Genomic DNA, 11,911 nt, shown 5'->3' on the forward strand with positions numbered 1-11,911 from the left:
TGACTTATGTCCAGCATACAACAAACACATCATTCCTGGAATGTGAAACACCAATGTTGAGATACAGGAAGAGTTTGATTGTAGTCGCTCCAGCTAAAGGTGGTGCAAACATTATGTAAGTAAGAGGGGACAACTATTTTTTCACACAATGCTAGTTGGTGTTGGATTCTTTTGTTCATTTAAGAAAACAATACAAGTAAAAAAGTGTTATTTGCTCAGACAGGGTTTGGTGGAAGACCTGAAAACATTCAGTGTAAATACATTTGTAAAACAGAGGAAATCAGGAAGAGGCAAATATTTTTTCACAGCACTGCACACTTGAGAAATAGAAAAAAAAAAGCACTGGAATCACAAATTGAAAGGGAAAAAGAAGAAGCTTTTAACTGGTCTAATGGGCCCTTTGCACATCCACACTAGCGATTCAAAGTCTCCACCAGCCCTGCTCTGGGAGGTACGATGCTTTCATCTCAGAGGATGGATCGCTCACTTTCAAGCCCGAGACATTCAGATGTGCATCTGGTCACCGCCAGAGGTAATTGTCAGAATAAAGGAACCTTTAAAGTGGGTAGCAAAATAATTAGAGCTTGGGCTAAAATTGATTTCCTTCCTCAACACCCACAGGTTTTTCTGCAACGTCAGTTATTGGCTGTAGCAGATGGTGTTCGTTTAGGATTTTTTCTTTATACGCAAAGAAAACAATAACAAACAACAGGCATGCAAATTTTAAAGTATGTAAGAAAAAATAAAAATACTAGTTTTAATGGAGAACGTTATTCTGCATTGCAATCAGGAAAGAAAAAGTATGGTGAGAAAATAATCAGGAATTAAAAAAGAGTTTTAATAACACTGCATAATATTCAAATAACTAATGACATTAGAGTAAAACAGATGAAAAGAGAGGCCTTTTGTTTTTTGTTTAAAGTTTAAGAAACTACTCAAGTATGTGAACATAAATGTTCCCGTATTATGGTGATAACAATTTGTATAAAAGTTATTCTGAGCATCAATGTAATATTTTTTTGTAAATGTTGTAGTAAATGACCAAAAATGAGCCTTTACATTATAACAGGCAGATGATTTTAAAACTAATGTTTACTTGGGTGCCTTCTGTTTGAACATTATCCTGGCATCATTTTGGTTTTACTTTCTTATCCTTAAGTTAAGTGAGTTAGTTTAGCTACTTACTGTGAAACGATACTCTGTGAATGAAATGTGCCTTGTGATGGTCTGGAATTACGGCCAGGATTGGCTTCTGTCTTACTCTTGATGTTTCTGAGATAAAGCCCTAGCTCTTGGCATTCCTGAGATTTAAAACATAAGAAAGGAAGATAAGCAAAAGGCCAATTTCAACAGGGGTACTGGGCATTATGAGTAATTGGTTACGCTGTATGCTTTGGCTGATGCTCCAGTGGTTTTTCAAGCTTTTGACAATGACACATTTAGGGACATTCTTGGACTTTGTTTTAGTTTACACAGATGATATTCTGATTCTTCCCTGGATTTGAATAACCAAGTAGATCATTTCATAAATTCTCATTTTTTGGCTATTATCCTCCACAACGTCTTCCTCTCCTAACACTCTGTTGGTTAAAATTTCTTCCTGATCATTTGCAAAATGAAGTTTTTGAATGGATTCATATCTTATTCATTTCTGGTTATGTTGGTGTTGAATTCTTTGCTTAAGGAAAAAGTTGTTGCCACTTGTAAAGTTTTTTGTTCTCAAAATAAGAACTCTCTTGGCTTTCAAGGTGGATTATTACAATCTTTTCCTTCCCCATTTATAACCTTTGGGAGAACATTTCTTTGAATTTTATTTCAGATTTGCCCCTTACTGTTACCATTTTAGTTACAGTTTACCATTTTTCCAAAGTATGTATTTTATTCTTTTGAAAAAACTAGTAAGTACTAGAGAAACTTGGGAAATCTTTGTTAAAGCAATTGCTTGGTCTCTCAATCTATTGTTTCTGACTTACAAAAACAGATGGCGTCACATCCTCCATGGCAGTATTAGCATTACAGCATGTAATGCCTGGCATCCCCTATTTTTTTATGGGGTCCTCAAATTGCTTCACATTTTTTACAATATTTTTGAGCTCAGCAAAGGATCCACTTGAATTTCAATTCTAAATACCACCCAAAAACTAACAGTCAATGTGAAAGTATTAATGAGATTTGATACTTTTGCGCTACCATAAATTCTTCTTGTTTGATTGGGTGAATCTTCTGCCATTTTCAAAATTATCTAGAAATGTTGTTTGTTTCTCCTCCATGGTTATGGCTTCAGTTGAGTATTTTTATATGTATCCATCCACACTTTTAAAACTTTTCCTTTGCTGAATCATCTGTTTCCAGTTTATCTGAGTATCTTAAAATTTTTAAGCAGAATGGTTCTCGATGAAGAGAACCTGTTGACTGCGAAACCTCTTCCAAATGTTTTTAGCTGCTCATAAACACCTTGTTTTAAGGTTGGGCAGAAGGTGTGACTCTCAAAACAGTTCCATCTCATAAACTGTATATTGGACATTATAAGATTAATAAAAGACTGGTCAAATGCCTTTCAAAATGCCATTTTAGTGTGTCTCCTTCCACATTTCAAGACTGAAACCTGTTCCTGTTAGTCTATTGTATTACGCCAAACCTCCTCCTCCTGGAGCTTCGTGGAGGCTGAAAGTGACTTTGAAATGGAGGATCAATCCATTTTGGATTCTAGGTATAGAAGAGCTCAAGCACAATATCTTGTATATTGCCTCGTTTTGGTCCAACCTGGGTACTGGCTTGTCACACTCCACACTTACTGCAAGTTTTTTTTACAGATGTTTCCCTTTGAAGCATGATGGGTGAATTCAGAACCCAGACATTAGGACATTTTGTAAGCTTTATATTTATTTGTTTGTGGTCTTTAATTGTTGTACCATCTTGAATTTTAACAGGTGCTGTGATTTTTTGCTTTTTTATTGTACCTTCGCAGTAGCACCTCCTGTTCATGTTTAAACACAATAAAACATAATAATATGGCATGCTTGGTATCCTGGTTTTGGAATAAATCTTGTAGGAGGCACACAAGATGGACAAGTGGCCCAGCCAGGAGTCCAGAAGATCCCTTACCTGGACAGGCATCCTGACCGGATGTGGACTTTATACCTTCCCTGGCCACGACAGAAGGAGACAGGGAAGGACTGTCCCTGGAGGATGTTTATTCCCTCCAGGTGCTAGATGGCAGCAGCCCTCGGTATCAGCACCCATTCAGGAACCAGCTGGGAATGCTGGGAGTTGTAGTCCAGCAGCACAGCCCTGCAGGGGTCCGTGGGTGCCGCAAGGGAACACTGTAGGGAGATGTGCTCCCTAAAATACGGAACTTCCATATGACCCAGAAGTGCTTCCATTTGGGCAAGTGACCCTGGCACCGGAAGTACTCCCGGGTCCTTAATTAAAGGGTCCTCACTTCCTTACGGTGAGTCGGAGCTGGGAGGATGTGGAGCAACACTCGACTGGAGTAGGGCAGTGCAGTGTTGAGAAAAGAGAGAGTATTGTGAGAAGAGAGAACCTGTTATTTGTGCTTTTGTTTTGCAACTTTGGAAGTAATCATGGTTAATAAACCTTCCATTATTTGAACCTGGGACTCTTTGTGTGTTTGGGGTTTGGGGCTCGCTGACGGCCTCATTTCTTTCACAATCTACAAATGTTATTTGCTTAAATGTTATTTACTTCTTTACTTTTTTTACTCTTTGAACTTCTGACTTTTATAGTGCATTTTGTCTGTTGTTTTATCATGTTAATATGGTAGTTTAATCATTCTTTTGCCTTTTACCTACTCTTGTTCTGGCTCTTCATCTGTCTTTGTAACTGTACATCCTTTCCCACTCTGCCTTTGAGGGACAACACGTTAATAAAAACTTCCTTTTCAGGACAGGACTGTTTTCCATCTTTGCAGATATTACAATGTTCACTCTGATAGGTGCTTTATAAATAAAAAAACAGATTTACAACCAGTTATAATGCCAGTCAGTCTTAGTTGAAGTTTGAGAGTTAACACTGGGAACTTTAGTCTTGCTCTAATGTCACAGGTTCTATCTAAGATCAGGCTCTGCTTTGCACCTGATGCTGTCAGGATAGGCTGTGGTTCTCCCAAACCTTTGAACTGGAAAAAAATATGAATGAAAGCCATGACCTAATTTTTTTGCCCTGATTCATTATTACATCACCCCAGAAATATCCAATGGGGCCTATTTGTATTTTTAATTAATACATGTTTTTATGGAGTGATTATCACTCCAAGAAATGAGACAGAAGCATTTATTGAAAATAATTTACTAGAAATTCTGTGTAAGAGCTGTTGAAATGGTCTTAGATTTTGGAGTGGCTAACTCATTTGTACATTATAATTGCAATTAAGGGCTTGACTCACATGAACCCAGTGTTGTTAATGTGATGATCTCAGTGATCGCCAGTTTCATACAGCACTTCAGACTACCAGAGCTGGTAACCCCTTCAAAGACAAACACGCACAGAGCAGCTCCAAAAGGTTTTGTGGCGTGTAAACAAGGATAAAAATTAATGAGTGCTACTCTGTGTCCCTTAAGATAAACAATTTTACTGAGCAGACTGATTTTTTAAAATAAGAATTAGAAGCATCACTGATAATGGAAGTTGCCTGATTAAGGAATTTTTCATTAATTTACTCACTTCTTTGGCTTGCTCTTTTTTTGCTCATTTCTCATGTGTCTGAATTATCTGGCACTGCCTTTTGATTTACTGCTTTGAATTGTAATTTTTGAGCACTTTCTAACAGGTAAGCACGTTAGGAATGTTTGCACATTGTTTAAGGGGGTCATTCTAACTGGTGTGTTCTGTTCTTGTCTCTCAGGTTCTGGATGCTAGCACAGAGGGAAAAGAAGAGGTGTTCTATGGACCAACTCTTCCATTTGCTTCCAATGGCATTGCAGCCTGCTTCCTCCCAGCTCCTTATTTTTCTTGCCCCAATCTTCAGACCCTACAAGTTCCTCATCACAGAATTGGAGCTGTGTAAAATGAAGCAGAAGCTCAGAATATGGCTGTGCCATAATATATTGAAAGATGATGCCTCTGTTTTACTCACAATGGCATAAGTACAAAAAAAGTCAATCTGGTGAGACTCAAGTGTCAAGCAGCCACTGTACCACAGAAAGTCGTCTTACCAGTTCAGTGCGACGAATGCAAACAGTAGGTTGCACACACTAGGTTGGAAGAAAACGTTTCTTTCTTCACAAATAAATGAACATTTGCTGGAAGGTTCATTTCTTAAAGAAAATCTAAAAATGTGGTGCAGCAAAAAAATAAAACTGGGTTGAATTTGTAAACCAAAACATAACTTGTATATAATCCTGAACAATAAAGCTAGCAAATGTCTAAAATCAAGATAAATTAAACACACAGCTCTTCACTGGAATTGAGAAAAGGAGCAAAACATTCATAATTGCGTAAATGTACTCTTTCTGCTAGACTTGAAAATTATTTAATAAGCATCTCTTTGAAAAAGTGCTTAGAACACTGTAAAAATAGGCACAACTTTGGATCATACGGCTTTCCGGTGTACATCTCATTTTCTTAATCATCAGGGGGTCGGCTCATTCAAAAAGACGTGCCAAACCACTGCTGCACTGAATCCTTTTGCCTGCTACGTCATGTATAAGTATATCCATAAATATTAATGAATTCATTTGCTCTGTATTTATGTCTGAAGAGAGAATGAGAGACACGCTATAGTGCAAATTTAATGCATTAAGCTTTCAGAGGGTGTATCACCAAGTGAACCACTGACAAAAACAGATGGCGTCACCTCCTCCATGGCAGTGTTAGCATTACAGCATGCACAACTGCCTGGCATCCCCTTTCTTTCACAATGCTTTCCAGTACAGCACATTTTTTGCTTGGCCGGGTTAAATGAAGTCATAAAACAAATGGGATATTGTTAAAAGGATAAATTAATTTACTTTAGTTGACCTGAAATGTGAAGTGTGCTGTCCTTTATATGCCTGGACCATTTGCCTTCTTTGTTTTGGCAGTTTTGTGCCACATTACTGTAATTTAACGCCAGTTTTACAATGCAATGCAATATTAGTAAGAGTTTATATTAATGATAAGTTTTCCCATCAAATATTAATTCTCAGCTTTGAAATAGATAATTTAATTGTATCCTATACAGTACATTTGCTATTTTATTTTCGTCACTCTTTTTCCATTCCAGGGTCAATCACAAGCTGAGTGTTATGGAACACAATCCTTGTTCAGTTGTTCACAGGTTGGGCCAATTTAGAGCTGCAAGTTCACCTAAAATAAGCATGCAAAGCCGACATTCAACATTTTTGACCAGCATCTATGTCAATTCCCAAAATATTTTATACCTCTTTTATTGCTATTTTTTATTTATCTTCCAAAATGTGGATTCTCAAAGTCACTTGAATTGTATAAATAATCTTGATATAATTATGTTGCAGTTCTATTTTTTTAATCTAGTTAGCAATACCTTCTTTTGCCATCTGAGTCATTTTTTTTTTGTATGACTTGCAAGGAAACACATTCATATCTGAAATCTATCAGCGACATTTGTCACAAACATTTCAAAATGTAAACAATGATAAAATATGGCTTGATGGTGAACTCCTAAAACTATTTATAAAAATAAATTATTACAGTACTTTACTTACCAAAAATATTGTAGCCACGGGAGGCAGCAAGATGCATTTCTAAGTTATGTAAAATCTGTTTTTTGCACTTGTCACATGAAACCAAACCATGATTCTTCCCAGTTTGGATGAAGGTCCTCAGAAGCATCTTACCTTTCTTACACCATGATAGAAGCTCTTTTATTAGTTCACGATGCAGAAAAAGGAGCTGATTTTGAGGGACTTTGTAAATGCAGATATCGCTGGTATCTAGCAGGCTATTGACATTTACAACAGTGCAAATGTTTGGACACGGACGGATCCTGGTGTGATTCCACGACAGAATACTTGGCATAGTCAACAGGATTTTTACTGTGGACAGATGGAGTTTAGTGGCAGTGCTGTAAACACTGAATGAAAGAAAGCTCAGCTAACATCACCATGAAAGGCTCCTTATTTACAGACAAACCTCAGTTAGCTCACAGCATAGAACATGAAGCTGCAGTTATCACAGTGCAAATGTCCTGACTAGGATGGATCAAGGGGCAGGCAAAATAGCAGAGACTATGGAAGTGCCTAACATGCAATCAACCAATAATAAACAAAAAATAAAAAAACAGGTCATGTTAAGCACTACAGTCAGCCTATATGCCAAGAAAGGGTAAACTTATTCTTTAATAAATAATAGCTTTTGTCTGATTATAAATGATGACATCCACAGAGTATGCCTCCAAAAATTTGTACAATTGTAAGGCAAGATCCAAATCAAATGCAGTGAAAGTTTTATATGATTAAAAAGTCACTGACAGCAGGATACTTTTATTTTACTGCGGAGTCAGATCTCCCAGACTTGTTTGTTTGCTTATGATTTGCACAATATCATCCCTGGAAAGCTCATCTCACATTCGATCAGCTATTAATTAGCAGCTAATCTTTATTTGTTACACGACTCTCACAAAAAACAGAGATACAGCAAACTTTGGATCCACAATGAATAGTTGAAGAAATATTCCTTACTAAAATTAGTGTTTAGTACATCCTATAAATTATCAGTAAGTAGGCAAAACAAATACAGGAGAAGACACAGGAAACAGTTTTTTTTTTTACCGAGGAAAAAAACGGAAAGAAGGAAAAAAATGAGGCTGAATCCTGTCTCCTGTTTGGGTCTGGCCACAATATTTCATCTACATTGTCAGTAATGTTCTTTTTGCCAAGACTGCAGGGGCATATCCACCCTTGGCAGGTCCCCTCATCTATATCCCCACTATCTGTAGTAGGGCTGGTGATCACACACCTTCAAACTACATGATGAGAAAAATTCTCTAAAAGGATTTTGGAATGGTGAGTATGGTTGGAGATAAAGCAAGATAAATCATGGATGGTCCATGAACTAATTTTAGACCAGAACAGTGTGCTGGAAAGTTACATTATCCCAGAATATGACAAACCTAGACAGATAAGGCCCATTCTCATGGTCATCAGAAATCAGTAAACTTCATAGTGTGTCAAGGAATGTAATGATGTGGGCAGTATTATATGGGCCAGCAGATTTTGATAGTCTCCTTTGTCATCTTCTATGTTCTTGTCCTTGTCCTCATCCTTATTTTATCCTCACATTTCTTCCTCTATTTCCCTGAGAAATATTTGCCTCCATTGTTATCCAAACCAAGAGAAAATAATTAGCAATATTTGGAACAGTCAGTGTATTTTACACCTACCCAGCATGATAGGTATGAGCCTACTTATAGTGCTCAGGCTCTGCTATCTAAGTGGAAAAAACAGAAAATGATTCCACATTTGAGAAGCAGGTGTAAGCAATTGGCCAATGAGGGTGCCGTTTTGAATGGCAATGTTTTCCAAATTAAGATAAAGGAGATTTCAGCTTTGGTAGTTCTGTCTAATATAGAGAACTGTGTGTAGTGTTTTATGAAATGTGCATTTTGAAATTGCAAATTGAGTGTTAAGTTGAAAATGTGTTTGCAGTTCTGCAGACTTAGTTAAATGATTTCATACATGAGTAAAGGGATTCAGTAAATGTGCCATTCAGTTAAAATATTCTGAAAGGAAAAATTCATTAGTTGATTGCTTATATTCATGGAGCCACAGTTTCAGTACACAATGTCTCTATTCAAAACATCCAAGAATCACAAAAAAGAGTAGTTTACTTTTATTTGATTTACTCCTGAAACTAAGCTAGATGACAAAGTAACAAATGCTTAAGAAAATAAAATTATTTTTTTACCGCATTTAAGTCATTCACTTATACAGACACTTGGCTAAACCAAATATAAATAAAATGCAGATAAAAAATAAATATATTGGCAGATACAACACATGAAAGTTTGATTATCAATATATCAGCATTTCTTCAACATTTTAAAAATTTTGCAAGTACTAGAAAGGTTAAAGCATTAAGTATACGTGCACAAAATATCCATCTGTCTAAGTATGTTTGTACTTAAACATTTAGTGAATTTCAAAGCAAAAACAGTTCATGCAAAAACGTAGAGAAAAATTAATAAAACAAAATATAACTTCTTGCTTATGATGTTTCAATTTCAGGCTTATACATCCTAGTTACTGTACATTTTGTTTTAGTTATTCATTAATATTAATGTGGCTAAGTACATTACTGTATCTATTTATGCTTACGGCCAGAAAACTGCATACTCTGCACCTTTCCATTTGTAAAGCGGTCCATCTTTCTATCAGAGTTTATTCTACAATGAAAACTAACATTCTATTCTAGTCTAGCAAATACCTACAGTATGTGAATTTAACATTAACTTTAACTTACTGCAATTGGCTCTTACAATAAGTATTGGCCTAGAAATTATGTATCAGTACAACCTGTCATGCTGGGTATGTGTAAAATACACTGACTGTTCCAAATATTGTTAATTATTTAATTTTTTTATGATTCATCATTAAAACTGTCGTAAACAGTCTTAAAACATTCGTAAAAATGCATCCTATTTTAATCCATCCATCCATCCATTGTCTCCCGCTTATCCGAGGTCGGGTCGCGGGGGCAGCAGCTTGAGCAGAGATGCCCAGACTTCCCTCTCCCCGGCCACTTCTTCTAGCTCTTCCGGGAGAATCCCAAGGCGTTCCCAGGCCAGTCGAGAGACATAGTCCCTCCAGCGTGTCCTGGGTCTTCCCCGGGGCCTCCTCCTGGTTGGACGTGCCCGGAACACCTCACCAGGGAGGCGTCCAGGAGGCATCCTGATCAGATGCCCGAGCCACCTCATCTGACTCCTCTCGATGCGGAGGAGCAGCGGCTCTACTCTGAGCCCCTCCCGGATGACTGAGCTTCTCACCCTATCTTTAAGGGAAAGCCATCCTATTTTAAAAGATCCAGAAATATTACAATACCTAAGCTTCTAAAATATTACCTTTGTCAAAAATTGTCTTTTTAAATTCAATTAAGTTATCTACATTATATTTCAAAACAATCTATTTATTTATTTTCCTAAAATACACAGTATCTTAAATTACACTGCGCGAGAATTGAAAAAGGATTGGTACCCAGGTACCAAGTACTTAATGCGAGTAAGGACACCGTTGATGTAGTTGCTATATAAGTTGTATAAGAATTAAGGTCTTTGTTTTTCAGAGGGTCAAAACTAACTAGTTATTCGTGAAACAAAATTGAGTTCACAACAAAACCTTGGGTATGTGCTACATCTGATCCCAGATGAGCGGTGCAAAGTGAAACTGGCACATGACAGCATGATAAACTGCCATGGAAGATCAGAGTGGTATTTGGGGGGTGGCCAGGAAAGGAGACTGGTTTCAGTTACAGAATATCCACTCCATAAAAGCTTAAAAAAACACGTAATTTTAGTGATTTTCAAATATTGCAATTTCAAACTTATATGCAAAATTCATTTTAGGAGCAATTTCATGAAACTTTGTACAAAAATTAAATATTGCTGTTTCATAGTTAAAACAGATAACTAACTGACGATCATTGTAAAGAGTTCCGGCGGGCAGTGTTTTTTGCAGAATGAAATGTAGCCAATGGAAAGTCACTTATCTTCATCCAGATTGCTGATTTTACTGCTCAAAGGGTAGTAGACAAACAGATGGCACTCCAGCATCTTCTGCAACCCTTACCTGTTGGCAAGTCCCATCGGGCATAGCATGATATTCACACACACATCACTGAATTGAAAGAAAAACCTGAAAAGGCACAACTAAAATTTGAATTTAAAAACATTTTAATACATTTGTGAGAAATGGGTGGCACTATTTCTTCACAGCCAAAGGGGCTGGAGTTGAGCTGCTAGTCTAGAATATTGTAGTTTCATCTAAAACGACTTTCTGAAGGTATTACAGACAAGTACATTTGATTAATTGGTAATTCTAAACTTGTCCATTATGAGTATATCCACAATATGAACACTTTGCATTTAAAAATCCAGCGTAGACAAGTGCACTCCCGAGACTTCTTTTAACACTGACATGTTAGTAAGCGGGTGCATGCCTGGTTGCCATGGACTTCTGGGTGCTAAAGGTAAACAGCACGTCATTCCTCAACCCAAAAACGTACAAAGTGGGTATAGAAATTCAGTGGATTAATGGAAGAAATCATGGTTTTTGTTGTCAATGATCAGACTTGGCTGTTATACAATATGTGTTAACCAGTTATAGTCAAAGACAATTGCAAGGTTTATTTATTATTTGTAAGCAAAAAGCACCTGTTTTACTACCTCTTAAAACTGATTTGTTTTTATTATTCGTGTATTTGTTAAAACTGCAGTTGTTTATATTAAGTTGATGAGACAAGTCTCTTTTTGAGATTACAACCACATCTGTAATTTCAAAATGCTATCATATTTGCACTTAAAGGAACAAATGCTGTATAATCTTTATTACTATTTGCGGTTCAATGTTTACGGTTTGCAATATTGTAAGTATGAACTGATATGAGCACAAGGTAGCTCTGCAGCTTCACATCTCCAGATTTGTGTGTCGTCTGTCTGTGTGGAGTTTGCAAGGTGTCCTCCCACACCCCAACGTTAATCGATGACTCTAAATTGGCCCCCTGTGACTGAGGGGGTTTTGTTAAGGACTGGCACCCCTGCCACGCTATGTTCCATCTTCCCCACCACCCTGAATTTAACCCTTTGCGGTCGTTAGGCCAGAAAACTGGCCTTAGTAAAAAGTGCGCTATAGGTCGTCAGGCCACCGCTGGTGGCCCTGCAAGTTTCTGACCGATTTGCACAGTCGCCTGGTCGAGAAAAGTGGCCTGTGTTATTCCTACG

General features: G+C 37.2%; 1 protein-coding gene across 1 annotated transcript in view; it reads left to right on the top strand.

Moving 5' to 3' along the window:
- The window catches only part of klhl32 (kelch-like family member 32), a 369,033-nt gene extending 362,587 nt beyond the window's left edge, over positions 1-6,446 (top strand). The window contains exon 11 of the mRNA XM_028797833.2: positions 4,865-6,446. Coding sequence (XP_028653666.1) covers positions 4,865-5,026 — 162 coding nt within the window. The 3' untranslated portion in view covers positions 5,027-6,446. The remainder of the gene's footprint in view (positions 1-4,864) is intronic.
- The last annotated feature ends 5,465 nt before the right edge of the window (positions 6,447-11,911 follow it).

This window comes from Erpetoichthys calabaricus, chromosome 3 (assembly GCF_900747795.2).
Source record: "Erpetoichthys calabaricus chromosome 3, fErpCal1.3, whole genome shotgun sequence".
Taxonomy (NCBI): Eukaryota; Metazoa; Chordata; class Cladistia; order Polypteriformes; family Polypteridae; genus Erpetoichthys; species Erpetoichthys calabaricus.